Source organism: Microtus oregoni, unplaced genomic scaffold (assembly GCF_018167655.1).
Source record: "Microtus oregoni isolate MIOR12 unplaced genomic scaffold, Mior012 000060F_011, whole genome shotgun sequence".
Lineage (NCBI taxonomy): Eukaryota > Metazoa > Chordata > Mammalia > Rodentia > Cricetidae > Microtus > Microtus oregoni.
Window position 1 is genome coordinate 17501 of NW_024543846.1, and position 27500 is coordinate 45000.

At 45.5% G+C, this 27500-nt stretch overlaps 1 protein-coding gene across 1 annotated transcript in view; it reads left to right on the forward strand.

The window, feature by feature from the left end:
• Positions 1–27500, forward strand: part of LOC121439154 (serine/arginine repetitive matrix protein 1-like) — a 31221-nt gene that overhangs the window by 1809 nt on the left and 1912 nt on the right. The window contains exons 4-6 of the mRNA XM_041639660.1: positions 1–330; positions 406–1474; positions 1612–1774. The exon at positions 1–330 is cut by the window's left edge and continues 489 nt beyond it. Coding sequence (XP_041495594.1) covers positions 1–330; positions 406–1474; positions 1612–1774 — 1562 coding nt within the window. The remainder of the gene's footprint in view (positions 331–405; positions 1475–1611; positions 1775–27500) is intronic.

Consider the following 27500-nt stretch of genomic DNA (forward strand, 5'->3'; position numbering starts at 1 on the left):
GGTCCGGAGACCGGGAACCGGCCGGGCGGGAGACGACACACCGCGCCAACGGGCTTGGCGGGAGAGACGGACGGCGGCCGCCCCCGGACGAGAGGCGGAGGCGGAGGGGACCAGAACGCCGCGTAAAACCGGGCCGCGCGCGTGCTCGCAAACGCGGGGGAGAGGCGCGAGGGGGAGAAGAGACGACGACACGCGGACGGTCTTCCCCTCGAGGGACGTGAGGGGGGACGCCGAGGCCCACGACGCTCGGACGGGCCCGGACCTCGGGGACGGGGAGAGTCATCGACCGGAGCCCCCGCCGCCGCACCGGAGGAAAAAAAAAGCACGCAAGTGAGGGGTATCTCACCGCCAGGCACCCAACCCGGTGCGGTGGCGGTTCCCCACACGAGACGCGCCTTCCCGGAGGACGACGACGACGGGGCCGGAAGAGTCCCCAGACGCACCTCGGCCAGCGGACCCACCGCCACGCCGCAGACGACGGACGTCCGCTAAGCCTCCTTCCCTCGCGAGGCTCCCGAAACGCGCAGAGCCTGCCTGCCTCTCGCACCCTCTCGCACGGACCCACCGCCGAGACAGACGCGCCCGCCACCGCCGAAGGAAGGCCCTCCGGCGGCGACGGGCCCCGACGCGTCCGGCGACGCGCCGGGAGACGACCGACCGCCGTCCTCTCCAAAGGCCGCACCCGAGAGAGAGGTCACGACCCCGCAAAGCCAGAACCGGATCCCCGACCCCGAGGAGGGACGGGTCAACCGCTGCTCCCCAACCGTGGGAACGCTGCCGGGGAGGGGGAGCGAGGCGACCTCCACACGGCACACAACACGAGCGACGCACGCACGCGACGCGCGCGGCGAGGCCGCGGTCCGCGGGAACGGCAAAGACGGGGAAGCGCGGGAAGGACCGCTCGCGGCGGGCACGGACGGTGGACGGGTGGGGCCCGGGAGCCCACCGCCACCCAGCCCCGCTCTTTCCGCTCGGTTCCACGCCCCGACCGAGGCGCGTACGCACCCTCGGGGGGAGCGGGGGAATCGGGGTCCCGCGGCACTCGGGCGTGCGCGCACGCGGCCCCCCTTCGTTCCCCACCACGGGTAACACATCTCAGGCTCCGACACGGCACGCCGGCTTCACGACACGCTCTCTTGCCCCGCGTGGTTCCTCCCCGGACTCGGAGCGAGGAGGCGCGGGCCGCAGCGGGCGACACAAACGCTCGGGTCTTCCCCCCCCAAAGACGGGACACGGCGAGGGGCACCCGGCCAAAGCTACGCGCATCGGGCGTTCAGGGCGTGCCGGGGCGACCCCAAGCACGCCCTCTCTTCCCATCGGATCGCTAGAGAAGGCACTTTTTCTCACTGAGGGCGGGCGGGACGGACCCGGCCCGACGAGCCTCCGGCCGCAGCAGCGCAAGAGCAGGGGAAGCGACACACGCACACCGCTCGATGATCTCGAGCGCGGCGAGGCGGGGGGGTCTGCGGTATCGGTAAGGCTTCCTTTCCGGGGCGCACTCTTGAGCGTTCGCGGACAGGGGGGACCGGACCGAGAAAAAGCATACTACACAAGAGTGTCCCCCGAGAGCCAGGCCTGCCTCTCCGGCAACACCCACCGGGTCTGCACCAGGCGGGGAGGCATTCTTACAGTCAGTCCATCAGACAGACCACCTTTAACGGTGAGAAGAAAATGAAAAAGGCCGGCCGCGACCGCTCAACACCACCCAACGGCTCACCGCCTACGGGAGAAGGCAGCGCGTGGTGGGCCGCTCGCCCGATCTCACGAGATAGCCGTGAGAGAGCCATCTTACCGCTCGCCTCGACCCCCTTACTTGATCCTCGGGACCACACACCTCGCAGAGGAACACACCGCTAAAGGCCGTACACCACGCGCAGGAGGCATACACGTCAGAGAACCGGGAAACGCCGCCGCCGCTCAGAACCGGGCACCTCTGAAGATCGGCCTGGAACGCTCCAGGAGCACCACAAGGATCACAAAGCAAGGCGCGTGCACACGAACCCGGTCGGGAGGGGCACGTAACACGGCATATCAGCCGACCCTCCCCCGGCTCGGAGGGAGGAGGGCCAAACAGACCCACACACGGTGGGCATAGCGAAACGCGCGACGGGGAACAAAGCCCCCGGCGCGCCTCACAGGAACCCCCACGAACCACAGCGAGGAGTGCGGGGGGGCTTTCACAGGGCTCAGGCCGGATAACCGCACCCCTGCCTTCCACACACCACCGGTAAAGGTGGGGAGGAGAGACGAGGGGCCCGCTGGCAGAACGAGAAGAGCGGCCGCCATTCGCCATGAATGTCCGTCCCTCGCCTGGCGCGGCTTAGGCCTCCGGCCCGAATGAACACAGGGCGAGCACACCACATCGATCAACAAAGCGGAGCCGGGAAGAATCGAGCGAGAGATCACCACAGACCCAACACATGCCGCAAAAAAAAGCAAAAAAAAAAAAAGAAAACCCTTCACACACCTCCACACCAAAAAACAGCGGCGGGGGGTCAACCAGGGAATCCAAGAAAAGGTGTGCACTCGGGAGGCACATAAGGCAGCAGAAGGGCCGGGCCACCCTCAACCCAAAAGGACTCATGGAGACTCGGGAGCTCCACAAGCTGGGAAGGGGGTGAGAAAAAACAGTGCGCTCGGGAGGCACATGGGAGCAGAGGACCATGGAGGAGACTCGGGAGCTCCACAACCTGGTCCCCGCCCTCCCAAAAAAGAAAAAAAAAAAAAAAAAAGCACCGGGACGGCAAGGGAGAAAAAGAAGCATCGAGAGACGGGTCCCACCATCCAAGCAGAACGGGTGACAAGCCACGAAGCGGGGATGCCTGACACGCTTCACCACGGGCAAAAGCAAGGCAAGGAAGCCGGTCATCTCAAAAAGCCGCACAGGAAAAGCACACACGGGCCCAGCCCCAAAAGGCAGCGAGACGCGGGCTGGGCTAGACGGGAAAAGTAACACCCAGTGAGGCTCAGAAGACAGACCGCCACCTAGCGTCCTTTAATGTCACCCAATTAAAGGACAGCGTGTCAGCACCTATCTGCAGGTACAATAAGGACAGATAGCAACCATTAGAAGAATGACAACAGGTACGGGGAGTCATTCACAGACCACACAGAACTCCTGAAAGTGAGGCTGGGTGAAATGTCCCAAAAATGTCCCCATAAACAAGAGAACCGACCCTCAAAGGAACAACTGGTCGACCTCATAACCATGAAAGGACCGAGAGAGCGAGGTGGACATGTCAGAAAGCCGGGCGCCCAGCCTCCTCCCGGCCGAGGACCCTGCGACCAGCCGCTAGGAATGGAGAAGGGCAAGAAGAAAAAACTTGGAAAAAAAAAAAATCTCGAGTCCAAGAAACCGGGGACCAGTGAACAGGGGAGCCGGGACCACCACCCTCCTCTCGGCCTCGACAACACGAGGCCCGCCGCTGGGCTCTCGCAAGACCGAGGGCAGGAGAAAGGGGCGGGGTAGAGCTCCGAGACCCCAACGAGTCCGGACCAGGGAGGCGAGGAAGCCGGCACCACGGCCTCCTCTCGGTCTCAGGATGGCAAAGCCCGCCACTGAGGACCGAGGGTTCCTGACAAGAGGAAGAAAATGAATAAAAAGCTCCGAGAGTCCGGAACAGGGAGGCGAGAAAGCCGGGACCACCGCCTCCTCTCGGCCTCAAGATGAGGAAGTCCGGCACTGAGGACCGATGGTTCTCGCAAGAGGAAAAAAAAATGTCCGAGACCCCAGCGGGGAAGCCGGGATCAACCATCGCCTCCTCTCGGCCTCGGGTCGCCGGGTCCCAGGGCTCTTAGAAGAGAGAAAAGGCAAGGGAAAAGCAACTTTTAAAGCCGGGGTATTTCACCGATCCTGGGCCCGGGAGGACCCGACACCTAGCGGGGGTACGCGAACGACTGAAGCCTTCTGGTCGACCCGCTCGAGTCTCCCAGCACCCTCTCCAGCTGGTCCCGTCACTCGGTTCCATCCCCAACGCACGCACGCATGCACCCATGGGTGACTTCCGGCACAACCTCCTACACAGAGACCGTTCCCAAGCACGACACCGACTCCGGGACACACCCGCCTGCCAGGCCGGGACTCTCGTCACTCTTTCCGCCTCACAAAAGCCGTTTCGCCCCGTCCTCGTCACCGACCGAGGACCAGGAGAAAAAGGCCACCGCTAGGGGGCGCCCGACAACCGACCGCCATAGATCGCTCGCTCGCTCGCTCGCTCGGCCGCGGCGGCGGCGGCGGCGGCGGCGTCTTCACCTTCTCTGGCGTGACAGCGTCCTCCCACGCTCACGCCCGGAGGTGGCACGGGCCCACAGCAGGACAGGGAACTCCCCTGTCGGTTCCCCCACCCCACCCCCGAACACGGTGAACGTGGGCCGGGCTGGACATTCGGGGCTACGAAAACGAAAGTACGACCGAGACCACAGGCAGCTAGGAAAACAGGCGAATCGATCGTTCGCTCGCTTGCTCACGGGAAACAAAGAGTGTGTCTGACAGGCCAGGGGCTTCTGCAACCATTAGGGCATGGTGAGAAGGAGGGACCGAGGGGGACCGAGGGGGACCGAGGGAGGCGGCAACGGCAGTTCCCTGCCATCTAAGTCTCCTTTCACCATGGCCACTGCTTGCTTGCTTGCTTGCTTGCTTGCTTGCTTGCTTGCTTGCTTGCGGTTCTTTTTCTTCACCCCACTCCCCACACCCTCAGCCCACACTTCTCAGACTAAATACCGAGTCGGAGAAAATTAAAACAGCCGTGGAATAGTTTTTTTTTAAATAATAATCATAATAATAATAATGAAATAAAAATAGTTTTGAAAAAAATCCCACTCGAATTTCATTTCCGGGAATAATATCGTCATAGTGATGTGTCACTTAGGACAGAAAAAAATAAACAGGTCACTTTAGTCATTTCTTGGAGAGGGTCTGTTTCCCCACCACGATGGTTCTCACTTGCTGAGTTGCTGAAGATGATCTCCTGATCCTCGTGTTTTCAGTTTCTGAGTGCTGCTGACATGACAGACATGGGCCCTCACACTCGAGTTTATGAGACACTACTGAGAGCGTGGAGCCCATAGGACAAGGCTCTGGCTTTCCCTTCCCCTCCCACATAAGCCAGATAGATAAATAAATAAATGCCCAGCAGCAGAAGCATGAAAGCAGCTTCTCAGACCCTTTAGAGCTCCTGAGTACTGGGGTTACAGTCATGGCAGAGGATATGACTAGGCCAGGGCTCCCTTCACAACCACCATCCAGGCCTGCCTGCCTGCCTGCCTTCCTTCCTTTTTTAAATGCCAGTTTACTAAAATTTTAGTTATTTTTAATTGCGTTGGGAGGCTAGAAATTTTTGGGTTTTCGGGAGAGGGCAGACATATGAAAGAAAGGAAGAAAGGAAGGAAGGAAGAAGGATCAGAGCAGTGAATATACAGGTACACAGTCCTTACACCAATGTTGACTGCAGATAGAAAAATAAGAGGAAGAAAAAAAAAAATAGAACGTCACCAAAAGGACAGCCTGGTCTATAAAAATGAGTTCCAGGACAGCCAGGGCTATTCCATGAAATTGGCTGAGTTCGAATCAGCAATTTCCCAACTCCAACAAGAATGTTTACTACAGGAAAGGCAACAGATGTACACATCAAGGAAGGCCAGTGGAGCTGTAGGCACACCCTTCACACCCTTTGAAACTTCTCTGTCCCAAGGTCACAGAGTTAGGAAAGGAAAATAACAACACGTCACTGAAGTCATTCCTAGGCTAGGCCTTCCTTCACAACCATTTGAAAGGATCAGAGCACTGAATATACACACGCACGGTAATTACACCAACGTGGACTGGAAAGACACCTAAACTAACAGACACACACACACACACACAATCCATAGCATTTGCTGCCTAGCAGATAAAATGAATGCCAGTGTCAGTAGGCACACCCTTCACACCCCTTGAAACTTCTCTGTTGCAAGGTCACAGAGTTAGGAAAGGATCTTGATCTTGAACTTTCCTTAATAGTGAGTCTGTGTGTGTATATCACACTCAAGCCAAGTACCCCTCAGAGCTCATGGAAGACAAAACAGAGCTCTAGAATAAGAGAGACGGGGGGGGGGGGGGGGGGGGGGGGAGGTTCACTCAAGAAAATGAAAGCAAAACCCTACACAAACCCTGGCACACAGTAAAATCAGTCCTATGAGGAAATTTGTAGCTCTAATTGCCTACTTTTTAAAAAGACTTCTAACCGGGTAATGGTGGTACACGCCTTTAATTCCAGCACTCGGTCTGGTCTCCAAGAGCTAGTTCCAGGACTGACTCAATTAGAGAGAACTAGAGAGAAACCCTGTCACAAAACAAACAAAGGAATAAAGTATTACATAAATACTTTATGGAAGAATAGATGGACAGATAGACAGACAGACAGACAGACAGACCCACACCCCATCTTCTGCCTTCTGAAGGTACCAGGCTCTCTCACAGGGGTCAGGCAGAAACGTAGGCAGTGTATGTGTGTGATATCAAGCAAGCCTATATGTGATATATAGGGTATGATAGGATAATGTCAGTATTAAATTGGGGTAGGTCTCAGGAGCACAAGAACCCAAATCTGTGCTGTACTCCCTGTCACCAGAAGAGGGCACTAGATCCCCACCATGTGGTTTCTGGACATTCCAGAAATTCCATCTCTCCAGTTCTCATCCTTTCATTGTTCCTCCTGCATGCCTACACCTAGTGAAAGAGTGGGCACCTTTCCTCCCTGCTTGTGTGTATCTGTGTCTGTCACAGCCTGGATAGCCAGAGTGCCCGCCACCTCTGCCTGAGATAGATGTGGCCGGCAGCCCTGGGGCTGGGGGAAAGGGAGAGAGAGAGTGGGTCCCCTGGAGAGCCTTGGGCAGAGGCTCTGTGGATTCCCTGGAGGAGGCCTGACCCCCTCTGAGGAGCCCATGGGGGAGGGGGAAAGGGAAGGTCAACCATTACAGTCCTGCCTGGCTTTTGCTTTGCTTTGCTTTGTTTTTGTTTTGTTTTGTTTCCAGGTACAGCTGTGACCAGGTCTGAATCCAGGACAGACTCCAAAGCTAGAGAGAAATCCTGTCTCAGAAAACAAAAAAAAAAAAAAATAAACGAATGGATAGATAGCTACATAGCCAGACAGAGAGATGATAAAAACACCTCCAAGATCAGGGAGACCAAGGCAGGCAGATCACTGTGAGTTTAAGGCTCCCTTGTTCTGCAGATTGAGATTCAGGACAGGCAAAGTGACACAGAGAAACCCTGTTTTCAAAAAAAAAAAAAAAAGGTGGGGGCTGGAGAGACATGACTCTGTGGTTAAGAGTGCTGACTGCTCTTCCAGAGGACCCAGGTTCAATTCCTACCACCCACATGGCAGTCAACAGCTGTCGATAACTCCAAGATCTGACACCCTCAGATAGACATACATGCAGGCAAAACACCAATGCCGATAAAATAAATTATTAGGAAAATAAATATATAAAAGAGGTGTTTAGTGCATGCCTTTAATCTCAGCACCAGGAGGAAGAGGCAGATGACTCTCTGTGAGTCTGAGGCCAGTCTTGTCTACAAAGTGAGTCCCAGGGCATACAAGGGTACACAACGAAACCTTATGTTGAACAACCACAAATAAACAAACAAATAAAGAGATAATAACAATAAAAATATTTGAGAGTTCAAATAATTGACTTCATCCACAATAAAAGAATATAAAAATAAAAATATCAAATGCACTTGAACACATCGGCACAGGAGACCGCTTCCTAAATAGAACCCCAGTAGCACAGACACTGAGAGAAACAATTAATAAGTGAGAGAGACCTCCTGAAACTGAAAAGCTTCTGTAAAGCAAAGAACATGGCCAACAAGACAAAATGACGGCCTTACAGAATGGGAAAAGATCTTCACTAACCCCACATCAGACAGAGGTCTGATCTCCAAAATACACAAAGGACTCGAGAAATTGGTCATCAAAAGAACAAATAATCCAATTAAAAAAAAATGGAGGGCTGGAGAGATGGCTCAGAGGTTAAGAGAACTGACTGCTGTTCTAGAGGTCCTGAGTTCAATTCCCAGCAACCACATGATGGCTCACACCCATCTATAATGAGATCTGGTGCCCAGAACACTATATATGTAAAATAAATAAATTAAAAAAAAAAATGGAGTACAGACCTAAACAGAAAACTCTCAACAGAGGGATCGAAAGACACTTAAATGTTGGGGCGGGGGCGGGGGGGGGGGTCATGCAAAGATGAGAACACCACCAAGTATAATAAACCAAAAACAAACTTAAAAATTAAAACACACTGCGAGTCACAGAAGCTTATCAGCTAGCTGAGACCACAGGCAGAGTTTGGGCTTCTGACACTGTGGCAAAAGGCCGGTTTCTGAAACCAATTTTTATAGTAGGGGCATCGCAGGGCGGTGGTGGCGCAAGCCTTTAATCCCAGCACTCGGGAGGCAGAGGCAGGCGGATCTCTATGAGTTCGAGACCAGCCTGGTCTACAAGAGCTAGTTCCAGGACAGGCTCCAAAACCACAGAGAAACCCTGTCTCGAAAAACCTAAATAAATAAATATAGTAGGGGCATCAAGCATTAGCTCTGAACAAAGGAATTTTATAAGCTTGCCCTGACCAGTCAACATCAGACCCTAAGGAGGGGAGTGAGTTTTAACTAGGCAACTATCATGAAATATGTTTCAAAGTAGATTTCTTCAACAAATGCATGACAGTCCTGTATGAGACTGTGCTGTAGCATGGTTTTATTTCAGTGTGTGTGTGTGTGTGTGTGTGTGTGTGTGTGTTCTCTGACTCTCTTATACATTGAGTTTAACTTCAGATTTTATTTGTTTTTCTCAGTGTGCTCATGTCTGTCCGTGTGTGTGTGTGTGTGTGTGTGTGTGTGTGTGTTCTCTGACTCTCTTATACATTGAGTTTAACTTCAGATTTTATTTGTTTTTCTCAGTGTGCTCATGTCTGTCCGTGTGTGTGTGTGTGTGTGTGTGTGTGTGTGTGTATTTACGTACGTATGTGTGTGGGGGGGGATCACAATTCAAAACATTGTAGCGAAGGCCCTTTTTAGACAAGCCTCCAGGACTGCCTTCCTTTGTTTTTTTTTTTTTTTGTTTCTTCATTTTCATTCTTTCTATCTGTCTTTCTTTAGTTCAATTTTAATTTTTTTGTTTTGTTTTGTTTTGTTTTTCGAGACAGGGTTTCCCTGCATAACAGTCCTACCTAGCTTTTCTGGAACTAGCTCTTGTAGACCAGGCTGGCCTTGAACTCCCAGAGATTCACCTGCATCTGCCTCCTGTGCGCTGGGAATAAAGGCATGTGCCACCACTGCCCACCCATTTCCAAGTTTTATTTAAATCTCTCAGTGTGCCTTTTGTATGTGTGGGAGACAGGGAAGGTATCACATTTCCAAACATTTTCATAACTGCACTTAGCACTGTTTTAGCACTTTTACATTTAATTTTGCTTTTATTTAAGAGTGTTTCCAGTTGTGTAGGACTTAGTTTAATTTCAATTTCTTAAAGAATTTTTTATGATTTATTTAACTTTAGATGTGCAATGGTGTCAGGGTATCAGATCATCCAGGAACTGGATTTACAATCACGTATGAGCTGCCATACGGGTGCTGGAAATGGAAACCTCTTCCTCAGAGCCACTGAGCCATCTCTTCAGGCCCTTAATTTTTTTTTTAAAAATAAATATATGTTTCTCTGGGTGTGTGTGTGTGTGTGTGTGTGTGTGTGTGTGTGTGTGTGTGTGTGTTTATGGGGTGGCTTTTTTTTAATTTTTACTTATGATTTTATTTTTTTAATTTATTTATTTATTATGTATACAGTGTTCTGTCTGTTTGTATGCCTGCTGGACATGAAGAGGGCACCAGACCTCATTACAGATGGTTGTGAGGCACCATGTCGTTGCTGGGAATTGAACTCAGGACCTCTGGAAGAGCAGGCAATGCTCTTAACCTCTGAGCCATCTCTCCAGCCCATGGGGTGGCTTTTGAACTAACCAAGATGACTGGTTCCATATCTGGCAGAGAGGCAGGTGGATCTCTGGGAGTTTGAGGCCAGCTCTTTGTTGACAAGAGCTAGTTCCAAAGACAGGCTCCAAAGCAACAGAGAAATCCTGCCTTGGAAATCAAAACAAGAACACAAACCAAAAAAAAAAAAATAATAATAATAAAACATAAATTAAATGAGAGAGAGAGAGAGAGAGAGAGAGAGAGAGAGAAGAAATGTTGATTTGTCGATTTACAGACAAGAAATAAGAAAAAACAAAACCATAATACAAAACCATAATGTTACCAAGATGACAGCCTGGTTTATATAATGAGTTAAAGGTATTATACAGAGAAACCCTGCACCAAAAAAATAATAATAATAAAAGAAGAAAACAGAAAAAAAAACAAAGGAAGAAAAAAAACAAGGAAAAAGGATGGAAGGACGGAAGGAAGAAAAAACAGGTGTTTTCCTTTTTTTTTCTTTGTTTATCTCAGGTTATTTTATTTTAATTTTTTTTTAATTGCAGCAGCAGCAGTATATTTTGGGCAGCTGCCTAGCTGGGTAATGGTGGCAGCACATTTCTTTATTCTCAGCCCTCAGAAATCAGGAGAGGCAGAGGCAGGCAGATCGCTGTGAGTTTGAGGCCACCTTGTTCTGCAGTGTGAGTTTCAGGACAGGCAAAAGGACAGACACAGAGAAACCCTGTCTTGGGGGAAAAAAGTGTGTTTAGTGCAGGCCTTTAATTCCGGCACTAGGAAGCAGAGGTAGAGGCAGGGGCAGCTAGATCTCTGTGAGTCTGAGGCCAGCCTTGTCTACAAAGTGAGTTCCAGGGCAAACACAGGGAACCTCTATGTAGAAAAAACCACAAATAAACTAATAATAATAATAATAATCTAAGAGCTCAATTAATTGACTTCACCCACAATTCAAAAATAAAAAAAAAGAGTGTGTCTGACTGATCAGTGAAAGGACTATGTGGGCCAAGGGGCTGCCACAATTATGGCTTGGTGAGAGGGAGGAACTGAGAGAGGGAGGGAGGGAGGGAGGCCTGCTTTCTTGGGGTTCTTTTTTGGTAGTTGTGTTTGTACAACCCCACACCCCACTTCTCATACTAAATACCGAGTCTGAGAAAATTAAAACAGCCGTGGAAAAATTCCCACTTGGATATCTGTTCCTGCCCTGTAAAACAAGAACCACAACAAAAATATCCATATCTAAGCAGACGAATTAAGTTGTAGCCTCACCCTTTAAAGGTTTAGCAAGGAGTTCTAGCTGTTGGGAAGGGCTGGTGACCTTGAACTTTACTAGTCTCTTAAATCTGCCCTCTCACTTTTACCAGGTGCCCTCAGGGGACAGGAGTGGAGGCCAGGGCCCTTGCTACAGGAGATTTCCTAGATCACCTACAGGCGCTTAGGATTCCTTAAGACACACGATACAGGAGACACAGAGAAAAAAAAAATTTTTTTTTTTTTTTTTTTCTGAGACCAGGATTCTCTGTAGCTTTGGCACCTGTCCTGGAACTGTAGACGACCAGGCTGGCCTCAAACTCACAGAGATCTGCCTGCCTCTGTCTGCCACAGAGAAAATTACAACAGCCATGGAATAATATGAAAAATTCTGATTTATGCCAGGCGGTGGTGGCGCACGCCTTTAATCCCAGCACTTGGGAGGCAGAGGCAGGCAGATCTCTGTGAGTTCGAGACCAGCCTGGTCTACAAGAGCTAGTTCCAGGACAGTCTCCAAAACCACAGAGAAACCCTGTCTCAAAAAACCAAAATAAATAAATAAATAAATAAATAAATAAATAAATATAATAAAAATAAAATAAAATGTTAAAAAAAAATCTGACTTTGATATCATTTCCAGGAATACTGATGCAGTGAATTATTTGGAGCATTTTCACTTCAGACAGAAAAAAATAAAAATGTCATTTTATTGATTTCTTTTAGAGGGTCTCTTTCCCACCAGGATGGTTTGCACTTGCTGGGTTTTGAAGATGATCTCCTGATCCTTGTATTCCCAGTTCCTGAGTGCTGCCGGCAGGACAGACATGGGCTCACTATACATTCGAGTTTTTGATGCAGTACTGAGAACCTGGAGCCCAAAGGACAAGGCTTCAGCTTCCCCTGCCCCTCTGACATAAGCCAGATACATAAATGATTACCCAGATTTTATTTAAATCTCTCAGTGTGGCTTGTGTATGTGGGGGAGACAGGGAAGGTATCACATTTCAAAACATTTTCATAACTGCACTTAGCACTGCATTCTTTTCCGTTTATTTTACTTTTATTTGAGAGTGTTTCCAATTGTGTAGGACTTAGTTAAATTTCTTAAGGAATTTTTTATGATTTATTTAACTTTATTTTATGTGCAATGGTCTGAAGATGTCAGATCACCCAGAAACTACTGAATTTACAATCACTATGAGCTGCCATGCAGGTGCTGGGAATTGAACCCAATTTCTCTGGACGAGCCACGAAACTAGCTCTCCGGGCTCTTTTTTTTTTTTTTTTTTTTTTTAATATTTATTTATTATGTATATAATATTCTGTCTGCGTGTATGCCTGCAGGCCAGAAGAGGGCACCAGACCTCATTACAGATGGTTGTGAGCCACCATGTGGTTGCTGGGAATTGAACTCAGGACCTTTGGAAGAGCAGGCAATGCTCTTAACCTCTGAGCCATCTCTCCAGCCCTCCGGGCTCTTAATTTAAAAGTTTATTCATGTGTCTCTGGATGTGCCTGTGCCTGTGTTTGGTTTGTGTGTGTGTTGTGGGGGTGGGGGTGGGGGGTGGCTTTTGACCTCACCAGACAAAGGCATTCAAGAGCACTGGCTCCATATTTAGCAGAAATAGGATCTCTGGGAGTTTTAGGACAGCCTGGTCTACAAGAAAGGAGCTAGTTTTAAGAACAGTCTCCAAAGCAGCAGAGAAACCCTGTCTCATAAAGCAAAACACAAAACCAAATATACATAAATATAGATAGATAGATAGATAGATAGATAGATAGATAGATGACGGCTAGGGCTGTTACACAGAGAGACCATGCCTCAAGAATTAACTAATAAAAGAAGGAAAAAAAAAGCAAGAGAGCAAGAAAGCAAAAAATCAAGTAAGCAAGATGATAAAACACCTCCAAGATCAGGGAGACCAAAGCAGGCAGATCACTGTGAGTTTAAGGCTACTTTGTTCTGCACATTGAGATTCAGGTTAGGCAAAGTGACACAGAGAAACCCTGTTTTCAAAAAAAAAAAATGTGTTTAGTGTACGCCTTTAATGCCAGCACTAGAAGGCAGAGGCAGGCGGATCTCTGTTAGTCTGAGGCCAGTCTTGTTTACAAAGTGAGTTCCAGGGCACACAAGGATACACAAGGAAACCCCGTGTTGCAAAACCACAAATAAACAAACAGATAATAACAATAAAAATATTTGAGAGTTCAAATAATTGACCTCATCCACAATAAAAAAATATAAAAATAAAAATATCAAAAGCTCTTGAATGGGGGCTGGAGAGATGGCTCAGCGGTTAAGAGCATTGCCTGCTCTTCCAAAGGTCCTGAGTTCAATTCCCAGCAACCACATGGTGGCTCACAACCATCTGTAATGGGGTCTGGTGCTCTCTTCTGGCCTTCAGACATACACAGAGAAAGAATATTGTATACATAATAAATAAATATTTATTTAAAAAAATGCATTTGAACGCATCGGCACAGGAGACCGCTTCCTAAATCTAACTCCAGTACAGAATATCGTCACTAACCCCACATCAGACAGAGGTCTGATCTCCAAAATATACAAAGAACTCAAGACATTGGTCATTTCAAGAACAAATAATCCAATTCACAAAATGGAGGTACAGACCTAAACAGAGAACTCTCAACCGAGAAATCTAAAATGGCTGAAAGACACTTAAGGAAATGTTCAACATCCTTAGTCATCAGAGATAGGTAAATCAAAACAGCTCTGAGATTCCACTTTATACCTGTAAGGATGGCCAAGATCAAAAACACTGATGACAACTTATGCTGGAGAGGATGTGGGGAAAAGGGAACACTGCTGCATTGCTGGTGGGAATGCAAGCTGGTACAGCCCCCTTTGGATGTCAGTGTGGCGATTTCTCAGAAAATTAGGAAACAACCTTCCTCAAGACCCAGCAATACCACTTTTAGGTATATATGTAAAGGATGCTCAATTGTGCCACAAGGACATGGGCTCAACTATGTTCATAGCAGCATTGTTTGTCATAGCCAGAACCTGGAAGTAGCCTAAATGCCCTCTGACTGAAGAATGGATGAGGAAAATGTGGTATACTTACACAATGGAGTACTTACTACACAGCAGAAAAGAATAATGACATCTTGAATTTTGCAGCCAAATGGATGAAGCTAGGAAACATCATTTTGAGGAAAGTAACCCAGACCCTAAAAGACAATTACCACATATACTCACTCATAAGTGATTTTTAAACATAAAGCTCACAAATCACAATCCCGGAGAACCTAGACAACAATGAGGACCCTAAGAGAGACATACATAGATCTAAAATACATGAGTAGTAGAAAAAGACAAGATCTCCTGAGAGCATGGGAACCTTGGGAGAGGGTTGAAGGGGAGACATGGAAGAGAGCAAAGAAAAATGTAGAGCTTAACAAAAATAAATATAAGAAACAAAGGCGGGTGGTGGTGGCACATTCTTTTAATCCCAGCACTTGGGAGGCAAAGGCAGGTGGATCTTTGTGAATTTGAGGCCAGCCTGGTCTACAAGGGTTAGTTCCAAAGCTACAGAGAAACCCTGTCGTGAAAAACCAAAAATAAATAAATAAATAGGCATGGATTTTTTTAAAAAAAATCAAACGCAAACTAAGTAGAAATAACTACTTTCGGTATGCCATTCAAGAATTAGGGAACCCTTTATGGGAGACACATGGGAGACACAGGCAGAAGGACATCTGTGAGTTAAAATCCAGACTCATCTACCAAGTGAGATCACAAGACTCGTGCACTGTCTTATAGGTCCTAAACTCCCATGGTCCAGTTTCTAGGACCAAGGAGACAGTTGATAATGTCTCCTTCTTCTTTCTTTCCTTCCTTTTTTTTTTTTGTGTGTGTGTGGGGGGGGGTGTGTTTGGTTAAACTTTTATATATTTTTTTTTTTATTTGGGTTGGGGGCCTCTCTATAAAGCCTGGAAATTCACAGATGTGCACCACAATAACCAGGGTCAGTTTCTTGTAGATTTAGTTTAATTTCAAATTTTGTTTGTATCTCTTGGTCTGCACCAAGTGTGTCCCTGTGGGGGTGGGGGGCAGGGAAGTTGTCCTATTTTAGAACATTTTATTTTACTTTTATTTGAGACAGTCTTTCTGGTTGTGTAGAACTTATTTTAATTTCAAATTTTTAAAGAATTTTTTTATGATTTATTTAACTTTATTTTATGTGCAGTCGTGTGAAACTGGATTTACAATCACTTATGAGCTGCTGCCTTGTGGGGGTTACATCTCAGGAGCACAAGAACCCAAATCTGTGCTGTACTCCCTGTCACCAAAAGAGGTCACTAGATCCCCACCATGTGGTTTCTGGACATTCCAGAAATTCCATCTCTCCAGTTCTCATTCTTTCATTGTTCCTCCTGCATGCCTGCATCTAGTGAGAGAGTGGGCAACTTTCCTCCCTGCTTCTCTGTGTCTGTGTCTGTCACATCCTGGATAGCCAGAGTGCCCGCCATCTCTGCCTGAGATAGATGTGGCTGGCAGCCCTGGGGCTGGGGGAAAGGGAGAGAGTGGGTTCCCTGGAGAGCCTTGGGCAGAGGCTCTGTGGATTCCCTGCCGGAGGCCTCACTGCCTCTGAGGAGCCCGTGGGGGAGGGGGAAAGGGAAGGTCAACCAGAGAGTCCTGCCTGGCTTTTGCTTTGCTTTGTTTTTGTTTTTGTTTGTTTGTTTGTTTGTTTATTTTATTTTCAGGTACAGCTGTGACCAGGTCTGGATCCAGGACAGACTCAAAAGCTAGAGAGAAATCCTGTCTCAGAAAACAAAAATAAATAAATACATAAATAAACACATAAACAAATACATAAACTAATAAATGAATGGATAGATAGATAGCCAGACAGAGAGAGAGATGATAAAACACCTTCAAGATCAGGGAGACCAAGGCTGGCAGATCACTGTAAGTTTAAAGCTTACCTTGTTCTGCAGATTGAGATTCAGGACAGGCAAAGTGACACAGAGAAACCCTGTTTTCAAAAAAAAGGTGGGGGCTGGAGAGATGGCTCTGCGGTTAAGAGTGCTGACTGCTCTTCCAGAGGACCCAGGTTCAATTCCTACCACCCACATGGCAGTCAACAGCTGTCTGTAACTCCAAGATCTGACACCCTCAGATAGACATACATGCAGGCAAAACACCAATGCCGATAAAATAAATTATTAGGAAAATAAATATATAAAAAAGGTTGTTTAGCCTTTAATCCCAGCATTAGGAGGCAGAGGCAGATGGCTCTCTGTGAGTCTGAGGCCAGTTTTGTCTACAAAGTGAGTCCCAGGGCATACGCATACAAGGGCACACAACGAAATCCTATGTTGAACAACCACAAATAAACAAACAAATAAAGAGATAATAACAAGAAAAATATTTGAGAGTTCAAATAATTGACTTCATCCACAATAAAAGAATATAAAAATAAAAATATCAAACGCATTTGAACGCATCAGCACAGGAGACCGCTTCCTAAATAGAACCCCAGTAGCACAGACACTGAGAGAAACAATTAATAAGTGAGAGAGACCTCCTGAAACTGAAAAGCTTCTGTAAAGCAAAGAACACGGCCAACAAGACAAAAATGACGGCCTTACAGAATGGAAAAAGATCTTCACTAACCCCACATCAGACAGAGGTCTGTCTGATCTCCAAAACATACAAAGAACACAAGACATTGGTCATCTCAAGAACAAATAATCTAACTCACAAAATGGAGTACAGACTTAAACAGAGAACTCTCAACCGAGGAATCTAAAATGGCTGAAAGACACTTAAGGAAATGTTCAACATGCTTAGTCATCAGAGAAATGCAAATCAAAACAAGTTTCTAGAAACAAGGAGACAGTTCATAATGTTTCTTTCTTCTTTTCTTCCTTCTTTTTTTTTTGGTTGAACTTTTATATATATATATATATATATATATATATATATATATATATATATATATATATATATTTTTTTTTTTTTTTTTAATTTGGGATGGGGGCCTCTCTCCAAAACCTGGGAATTCACAGAGGTACACCTGTCTCTGTCTCTTGGATGATAGAATAAAAGATGTGCACCACAGTGACAATCCAACTAAGTTTTTAGTATCTCATTCTATTAATTTCATGTACATTTAGTTTCATTTCAAATTTTGTTTGTATCTCTTGGTCTGCACCCAAGTGTGTCCTTGGTGGGGGGGGGGGGGGCATGGAAGGTGCCCTATTTCAGAACATTTTATTTAACTTTTATTTGAGACAGTCTTTCCAGTTGTGTAGAACTTAGTTTTCATTTCAAATTTTTAATGACCAGGAAGGATGAAAGCATTCAAAAGGACTGGTTCCATATCTGGCAGAGAGGCAGGTGGATCTCTGGGAGTTTGAGGCCAGCCTGGTCGACGAGGGCTAGTTCCAAAGACAGGCTCCAAAGCAACAGAGAAAACCCTGCCTTGAAAATCAAAACAAAAACACAAACAAAAATAAAAAACATAAATTAAATCTGTGTGTGTGTGTGTGTGTGTGTGTGTGTGTGTGAGAGAGAGAGAGAGAGAGAGAGAGAGAGAGAGGAGAGAGAGAGAGAGAGAGAGAGAGAGAGAGAGAGAAAGAGAGAAATGATTAAACAGGAAATAAGAAAAAAACCAAAACCATAATGTCACCAAGATTACAGCCTGGTTTATATAGTGAGTTAAAGGTATTATACAGAGAAACCCTGTACCAAAAAAATAATAAAAGAAGAAAACAGAAAAAAAAACAAGGAAGGAAGAAAAGAAGGAAAAAAGGAAAGAAGGAAGAAAAACTGGTGTTTTCCTTTTTTTCTTTGTTTATCTCAGGTTATTTTTTTTTATTGCTGCCGCAGCAGCAGTATATTTTAGGCAGCTGCCTAACTGGGTAATGGTGGCAGCACATTTCTTTATTCTCAGTTCTCAGCCCTCAGAGATCAGGAGAGGCAGAGGCAGGCAGATCGCTGTGAGTTTGAGGCTACCTTGTTCTGCAGGCAAAGCGACGACAGACACAGAGAAACTAAAAGTGTGTTTAGTACAGGCCTTTAATTCCGGCACTAGGAGGCAGAGGTAGAGGCAGGGAGGGGCAGCTAGATCTCTGTGAGTCTGAGGCCAGCCTTGTCTACAAAGTGAGTTCCAGGGCAAACAAGCATACAAAGGGAATCCCTATGTGGAAAAACCACAAATAAACAAATAATAATAATGATGATGATGATAATAATCTAAGAGCTCAATTAATTGACTTCACCCACAATTCAAAAATTAAAAAATAAAACAAAGAGTGTGTCTGACCGATCAGTGAAAGGACTATGTGGGCCAAGGGGCTGCCACAATTATGGATTGGTGAGAGGGAGGAAAGGAGGGAGGCAGCAAGGGCAGTTCCCAGTCACCTAAATGCCTTTCAAAGACATGGCAACCACTCGCTTGCTTTCTTGGGGTTTCTTTTCTTCAGTAGTTGTGTTTGTACAACCTACCCCACACCCCACTTCTCATACTAAATACAGAGTCTGAGAAAATTAAAGCAGCTGTGGAAAAATTCCCACTTGGATATCTTTTCCTGCCCAGTAAAACAAAAACGACTATAACAGGGCTGGAGAGATGGCTCAGAGGTTAAGAGCACTGACTGCTTTTCCAGAGGTCCTGAGTTCAATTCCCAGCAACCACATGGTGGCTTACAACCATCTATAATGAGACCTGGTGCCCCCTTCTGGCTTGCAGGCACACGTGGAAGGAATGCTATACACATAATATAATAAATAAATTAAAAAAAAAAGACTATAACAAAAATATGCATATCTAAAAAAACAAAAAAATAAAATAAAAAAATACATATCTAAGCAGACCAATCAAGTTGTAGCCTCACCCTTTATATTATTTATTTATTTATTTATTTATTTATTTATTTATTGGCTTTTCAAGACAAGTTTTCTCTGTAGCTTTGGTGCCTGTCCTGGAACTCCCAGAGATTTGCCTGCCTCTGCCTCCAGAGTGCTGGGATTAAAGGCGTGCACCACCACTGCCCGCCTTAGACTCACCCTTTAATGGTTCAGCAAGGAGTTCTAGCTGTTAGGAAGGGCTGGTGACCTTGAACTTTACTAGTCTCTGAAATCTGCCTTCTCACTTTTACCAGGTGCCCTCAGGGACAGGAGTGGAGGCCAGGGCCTGTAGCTTTGGCTTGTACATTTACTTCAATTTTAATTTTTTTGTCTTGTTTTTCGAAACAGGGTTTCCCTGGGTAACAGTCCTAGCTAATCTGGAACTAGCTCTTGTAGACCAGGCTGGCTTCCAACTCCCAAGAAATTCACCTGCCTCTGCCCCCTGTGTGCTGGGAATAAAGGCATGTGCCACCACCACATTTATTTAAACCTCTCTCTCGGTGTGCCTGTGTATGTGGGGGAGACAGGGAAGGTGTCATATTTCCAAACATTTTCATAACTGCACTTAGCACTGCATGCACTCTTTTACATTTTATTTTACTTTTAGTTGAGACAGTGTTTCCAGTTGTGTAGTTTAATTTCAATTTCTTAAAGAATTTTTTTTATGATTTATTTTATTTAACCATGCAGGTGCTGGGAATTGAACCCAATTTCTCAGGAAGAGCCAAGAAACTAGCTCTCCAGGCTCTTAATTTAAAAGTTTATTTATGTGTCTCTGGGTGTGCCTGTGCCTGTGCCTGTGTTTGTGTTTGGTGTGTGTGGGGGGGGGTATATTTTGACCTCACCAGATGAAGGCATTCAAGAGCACTGGCTCCATATCTGGCAGAGGCAGGATCTCTGGGAGTTTTAGGCCAGCCTGGTCTACAAGAAAGGAGCTAGTTCCAAGAACAGTCTCCAAATCAGCAGAGAAACCCTGTCTCATAAAGTAAAACACAAAACCAAACAAGAAATAAATAAATTGAGAGAGAGAGAGAGAGAGAGAGAGAGAGAGAGAGAAAGCGAGAGAGAGAGAGATAGAGAAAGAGAGAGAAAGAGAGAGAGAGAGAGAGAGAAAGCGAGAGAGAGAGAGAGATAGAGAAAGAGAGAGAAAGAGAGAGAGAGAGAGAGAGAGAGAGAGAGAGAGAGAGAGAAGAAATGTGGATTTACAGATAGGAAATAAGAATAAAAAGAGAACGTTACCAACAAGACAGCCTGGTCTATAAACTGAGTTCCAGGACAGCTAGGGCTGTTACACAGAGAAACCGTGCCTCAAAAAATACTAAAAGAAGAGAAAAAAAAAGCAAGCAAGCAAGAAAATGCAGGGTTTTTTCCCCCTTTTTTGTCTTTGTTAATTCCAGGCCATTCATTTTAATTTTACTTTTTCTTTTAAGATTATATTTTCAGGGGCTGTAGAGATGGCTCAGAGGTTAAGAGCACTGACTGTTCTTCCAAAGGTCCTGAGTTCAATTCAAGCAACAATATGGTGGCTCACAACCATCTGTAATGGGGTCTTCTGGCCTGCAGTCATGCATGGAAGGAATGCTGTATACATAATAAATAATTAATTAAAAAAAAAAGATTGTATTTGCAGCATAAGTGTTCAGAAAGAAGAAGTCCTGGGCCATGTAGTAAAATAGTTTGTCTGAAACACAAATAAAAAGACAGGTCCTGTCTCAAAAAAAAAAAAAAAATCAAATTAAAATGTGAAATAAAACAAAGAAGGGGCTTTTTGTTTTGTTTTGTTTTCTATGAAACCTGAAAATGGCTGAATTCAACAATTATCCAACTTCAGCAAGAAGGTACTGTTTCCCAGCTTCAACCAGAAAACAGCAAATATGCACATCTAGGCCCTGTCAACAGAAGAGGGCACTAGATTTCCACCATGTGGTTTCTGGAAAGTCCAGAAATTCCATCTCTCCATTTCTGATTCTTTCAATCACTGCAGGCAGGCCTGCATTTAATGAGAGAGTGGACACCACTCCTCGTTCCTTCCTGTTTCTCACGTGTTCATGTCTCACGTGTTCATGTCATAAACACGCGCACATGTGTTTATGGGGTGGCTTTTGAACTAACCAAGATGACTGGTTCCATATCTGGCAGAGAGGCAGTTGGATCTCTGGGAGTTTGAGGACAGCCTGGTCGACAAGAGCTAGTTCTAAGACAACAGAGAAACCATGCCTTGAAAATCAAAACCAAAACACAAACAAAAATAAATAAATAAATGAATAAATAAATACATAAAATAAAACATGAATTAAATGAGAAAGAGAGAGGGAGAAGAAATGTCAATTTGTCAATTTTCAGACCAGAAATAAGAAAAAACAAAACCATAATGTCACCAAGATGACAGCCTGGTTTATATAGTGAGTTAAAGGTATTATACAGAGAAACCAAAAATAAAAAATAATAAAAGAAGAAAACAGGAAGGAAGGAAGGAAGGAAGGAAGGAAGGAAGGAAGGAAAAATAGGTGCTTTCCTTTTTTTCTTTGTTTATCTCAGGTTATTTATTTTTATTTAATTTTTTTCTAAAATTGCAGCAGCAGCAGTATATTTTGGGCAGCTGACTACTATCATGGAAGCGTTCAGAAAGAAGTCCTGGGCCATGTAGTGAGATAGATTGTCTGGAGCATAAATAAAAAGCCAATTCCTGTCTCAAAAAAAGAAAAAAAAAATCAAGTTAAAATGTGAAATAATAAAATAAATAAGGGTGGTTTTTTTTTTTTTTTTTGCAATGAGTGAATTCAAGTCAACAACTTTCAATTTCCCAACTCCAACAGGAAAGGCTGCAGATATCCATATCAAAGAGGTCCAGTGGAGCTGTAGCCACACCCTTTAATGCTTGTGTCCCAAGGACACAGAGTTTAGGAAAGAAATGATCTTGATCTTTTTTTCAGGAGATCTGAAAACTCAAAACAGCAACCAAACACACACCAAGTAGGAAGAAATGACAGAGAGGCAGGGGGAGTTCAAGGCCAGCCTCACCTACCAAGGACATTCCAGGACTGTTCCTAGATAAACCCTGTCCTCACAAAACCAAACACACACACACACACACACACACACACACACACACACACACACACACACACAAAACCCAGAAGAATAAGGAAAGTGTTCCTGAAACACCACAAACCAGCTAGATTGCACTTAATAGCAATCAAAAGTGGGTGAAATATAAAATGGAGAGAAATTCTTTGATGAAATCCAACCCTCTTTCTTGGTCAAAGCTGTACAGCCAATAGAACTAGAGGGAGGGAACATGTGTCCATCTCTCAATAAAAAAAGAAAAAAGGCTAGAATCTCACTGTGAGCGTAAAAGATGAAAATCTTACAGCTGACACCATCCAGTCTCAAGTTAGAAAAACTTGAAATGATGCAACAGGAGACAGACAGTTTCCCAATGAACTCTTGCTATTCTCCTGGGGAAGTTTTGTTCCTGAGGGTTTTTTTTTTTTTTTTTTTTTTTGATTTTTCGAGACAGGGTTTCTCTGTAGCTTTGGAGCCTGTCCTGGCACTAGCTCTTCTAGACCAGGCTGGCCTCGAACTCACAGAGATCCACCTGCCTCTGCCTCCCAAGTGCTGGGATTAAAGGCGTGCGCCAGGGCTGGAGAGATGGCTCAGCCGTTAAAGGCTAGGCTCACAACCATAAATATAAAGAGTTCGGTTCCCAGCACCCACGGCTGTCTCTCCAGCCACATTAAAAAAAAAAAAAAAAAAAAAAAAAATAAAGGCGTGCGCCACCACCGCCCGGCTCTGAGGGTTTTTGGAACAACTAAAATCCCTCTTATCTTTTTGTTTTGTTTTGTTTTCCATGCCCCCTCAGAGGACACCTGGATGTTTTTTAAGGATTTGATTTTATTTTATTTAAGTATTTTGTTCCTCAGACATAACTCTGAAAACACTAATACGTAATAGCCAGTTTCTATTCAGGTCAGTTCAGATTTTTACCAAAACCTCCTGTCTGGCATGTCTCTGTCTTTGTTGAGTTCCTGTACTTACAGAAGCCAAGAGATAGCTGGCAGCCATCCATAGAAAATGCCCTCTCCCTTTGAACACGGCCCTCCTTTGGTCTGAGTTTCTCACACAGCTCTGATGATGCAGGAGGATGCCAAGGGCCCAGTTGGTGCCTCAGCCCGATGCCTGCATCTGTGCCTTGGCAGCAGCTATTCATGTCTTGCCGCTCAGAGTCAAATTCCCTTAAGTTTAGCCTTCCCTAAGTGCTTGTTCACTTCAGAGGACTCAACCCTCATCTTCCGTGTCCTCCTGGCCTAATTTCTCATATTACTGATTTACTGAGTATGAATCAGTAATATGAGATGTTCCGGAGAGGGAGGAAGGGACATTCATGAAAAAAGTGAGTGTTCAACTAACTAACTCCCCATGGGTGAAGGAAGTAGTGAAAAGATTTTAATGAAGCAGAGAGAAATTTCTGGTTTTGGAAGGAGGAAATCCTGAATGGCTCCCTCTGTGTCGCAGGAGAGACTCCTGGAAAGGAAACCTCAGGTTTCCGGTCAGTCGGTCGGTTGGTCAGTTCGGGGAGAAATATTAGCAAGGAGGTAAAGGCCGTGCCTCACGACATCAGCAGTCCCTTCTCTGGAAATTCTACGGTATCCCGGAGAGCTCTCGGAATTTTGTGATGTCACTCGTGTCCTAGAAACGCCAAGTGCCCTCAAGATACACTCTCTCGGTGCCTATAAGACTCAGTTCTAGACATGTTGTCTAGAGAATGGAGATCATGGAGAGGCCAGAGGGAGGAAGAAGAAAGCTGACCTCAGATCTCAGAGGAAAACACGGAGAAATAATTAGTGGTCCTGGGGAAGACGAAGTGAGTTCACCACTAGCAGGGACTAACTAGAGAGATTTCTGGATGTGATGGCTTTGAGACTTCCAGGGCTAGGGCTCAGGAACTGGGAGGTTTCTGGAATGAAATAGGTCTGTCTTGTTTCTCTGAGTTCCTAAAGGGCCAACCCACATCAAAGATTCACGATAGTTGATTTGACAAAGTCGGGAATTGACAAGGAGTGCGGAAGGAGTCAGTGAGATTTCAATACCAGCACTGCACATCACCCCCCCCCCCCCCCCCCCCGGTCCTTTTCGTTGTGTAGCAATAATAATAGAGAAGGGGGAATAGCGCTCTGCCAAAGCCCGTATTTTGTTTTTTAATAGTCCAGGTGTGTTATTTCTTTTTGTACATCAGGCCATGAATTCGTAGGGAATGGGCTCCAGCAGCTCAGGCTCCTTCCCGTTAGTCCTCGCGAAGTGTGCTTCTCTGGGTTCGCTTGAGCTGAACCCAGGTGCCCTTCTCTTTGTCTTCCTTTTCCTTCTGGTCGTTCTCCTTCACCCGCTTCAGAAAGCTGTCTCTGCTCTTCGAGTGCTTGATGTGTTCAATCCGCACATTAATTCTCTTGGCAAGAATCTTGCCCTTAACTCGCTTGTTTACAATGATGCCCACAGCATGCTGGGTGACATTGTAGACTCTTCTGGTTTTGCCGTGGTAACATTTATGGGGCATTCCTTTTTGAACAGTGCCCATTCCCTTGATGTCTATAATATCGCCCTTCTTGTAGATTCGTGGCCAAAGGATCAACTCCATGTTTCCTAAAGGGCCTAGAGAACATATAGCGAGTGCCCCTCCTCTTTCCCTTTGTGTTTGTCATTTTGGCGAGTTACTGAAAGATGACTACCGCGGCCGAAAGGCCCAAAGCCCATATTTTACCATACCTTATATCACAGCCATTAACAGGGTTGAGGCATCAAGTGCTGCAGTCAGTCTGACTCCTGTGATCCCCTAAGGTTTCTAGCTTCCCAGTTATGAATGACACCCTGGTCTCCAGTTCAGCTTGAGAGCTCTTTAAGAGCCAATGGATGAGAGAGTGGGAAGAGACTGCCTTTTTTTTTTCTTTTTCCATTTCTTTCTTTCTTTCTTTTGCTGTTTTGTTTTGTTTTTCAAGAAAGGGTTTCTTTGTGTATCTTGGGCTGTCCTAAAACTCACTCTGTAAATCAGGCCATCTTTGAATTCACAGAGATCTGTGTGTGTGCTGTGATTAAAGGCATGCACACACCACAGCCCGGCTGAGACTGCAATTTCTTGTTAGCTCTGGGTAAGTGACAATGGCTCTGTGTTGTGAATCTCTGTGAATCCAGACTATGTTATGTCCTTCAATGACATGAGTCTGAAGCATCAAGCACCCATCCCTATACTCCCTGAGGTCTCTGAAGTCACGGTGCATCCTTAAAGGCTTAGAAAGCTTTTCCCTGGTTCACCTTTGTGTGTGTGTGTGTGTGTGTGTGTGTGTGTGTGTGTGTGTGTGTGTGTGTGTGTTCTATCTAGGAGAAGCACCATAGCAGTTGCATAGTGACTGAGAAATTTGATTTTTAGGAAATGATTTTTCATATCTGTGAGTGGTCTCTCCATAGCCACTCATCTTTTCTTAAACTTGAGTATAGGAATGAATGAATGAATGATCCCTCCCTCCCTCCCTCCCTCCCTCCCTCCCTCCCTCCCTCCCTCTTCATGGGAACGAGTATCTGGTCTTGCATTGAGGGCTCCCCAGTTCTCAGCATCTCCAGCCCAACCTGTCACAAGCTGATCACACATTTGCAAACTTGGGATATATTCTGCTGAATTTTTGGGATAATGAATTTCATCAACTATGGGACTAACTTTGTTCTGACAGGACACTCACAATCTCTCCTCATCACACCCACATAGTGTAACAACTTTGTGGTTCCTCCATAATGTGCTTATTTCTGTCAGGGAACTGAAAGCCAGCCAGCCGGCCAGCCAACACTATCTTTCCTTGTTTCTCAGTTTGTTCTTATATTCTGTCTCCCCCCCCCCACGTTTAAAAAATTTATTTATTTTTATCTTATGTGCATTTGTGTTTTTGCCATGGCTCTCGGGCTCCTGGATTACAGACAGCTGTGAGCTGTGATGCTGGGAGACATGGAGCATCTCTCTCTATAGCCCTGCCTGGAAAACTTTCAGAGTTCACTCTGCCCCCTGAGTAAAGGTGTTATGCTTCCTTTTATTGTATATTTAGTGTTTGTGTTTGTGTGTGTGTGTGTGTGTGTGTGTGTGTGAGAGAGAGAGAGAGAGAGAGAGAGAGAGAGAGAGAGAGATTCATTATGAAATAAAAGGCAGTCAACAACAGCAAATTTTGTATTTATTTGTTCATCCATCCACGTATTTGCTTACTTACATACTTTATTTATTTACAGTGGAAGACTTAATTCAGTAAGAATGATCAGAAGGGTAGGTAGGGTATCCTTGGGAAAAGAGTAAGATATCACGATGACTTTCCCTTCCGAGAGGGAGCTTTCTGGGTAGACGTGAAACTGCAGTTTCAAGCGCCTGCTTTCCACAAGACCTTTTCCAAGGTCAGGCATTTCTTAGGTAAGCAAGGATCTCAGTCAGTTCCCTTTGAGGAACTCAACGTTAACGTCTGACTGGTGCCTATTGTCAAGGCCAATGGGACACTCCTCAGCCCCTCCCTGACCTGACGTGACCTGAGAAGCCACACCCCACCCCAGTTCACAGGCCCCTCTTAATCTATCTAACTAACTGTACAGCATAAAACGTGGAATCTCTTCTCAATGAAATGCTGTTGTCAGCCATTCGAAGACTTTATTCTCATCTCAGATCAGATGATCCTGTCCAGCAGGGATGTCTTCTTTCCGTGTTTCTTCTTCTTTTGTATGTTGCAGTCAGTTCAGATGTGCTGGTATATGGTGAGAGAGAGAGAGAGAGAGAGAGAGAGAGAGAGAGAGAGAGATTGCTTTTTATTTATTTGAAGAGTTTTAATGATTCAGCTATTTCCAGCCTTATTTACCAGCACCTTTATTATTACCAGCGAGCACCTTCCTCTGAAAACATTGGAACCCCCCCATCTGTACATGTCATGCACGTGCGTGTGTGCGTATGTATGTATGTATGTATGTGCGAGCGCGTGTGTATCCCATCTATCTATCCCTTCATCAATTTCCATTTTAGGAGCTGCTTTGCTGACACTCACCCAGAACCAGTGACATGGAGGCCACCATTTTCTTAGCCAGTGACAGTCAGGAGACAGAAAGAAAGAAAGAAAGAAAGAAAGAAAGAAAGGATGTACATTCCCAAAGAAAGAAAAAAATTAAGTAAATTGTAAAAAGTAAAAAAAAAATCAAGAAAGTAAGTAAATACATACATAAAAATAGACAAATAAAGAATGAATAAATAATAATTGAAACATTCAATAAGTAAATAAGTGAGTCATGCTAAATCAGCAGATAAACAGATATATGAAAGAAGGAAGTGAAGGAATGAATGAACAAGTAAGTAAATAGGTGGGTCATTTTTTAAAGAAGTAAGTAAAT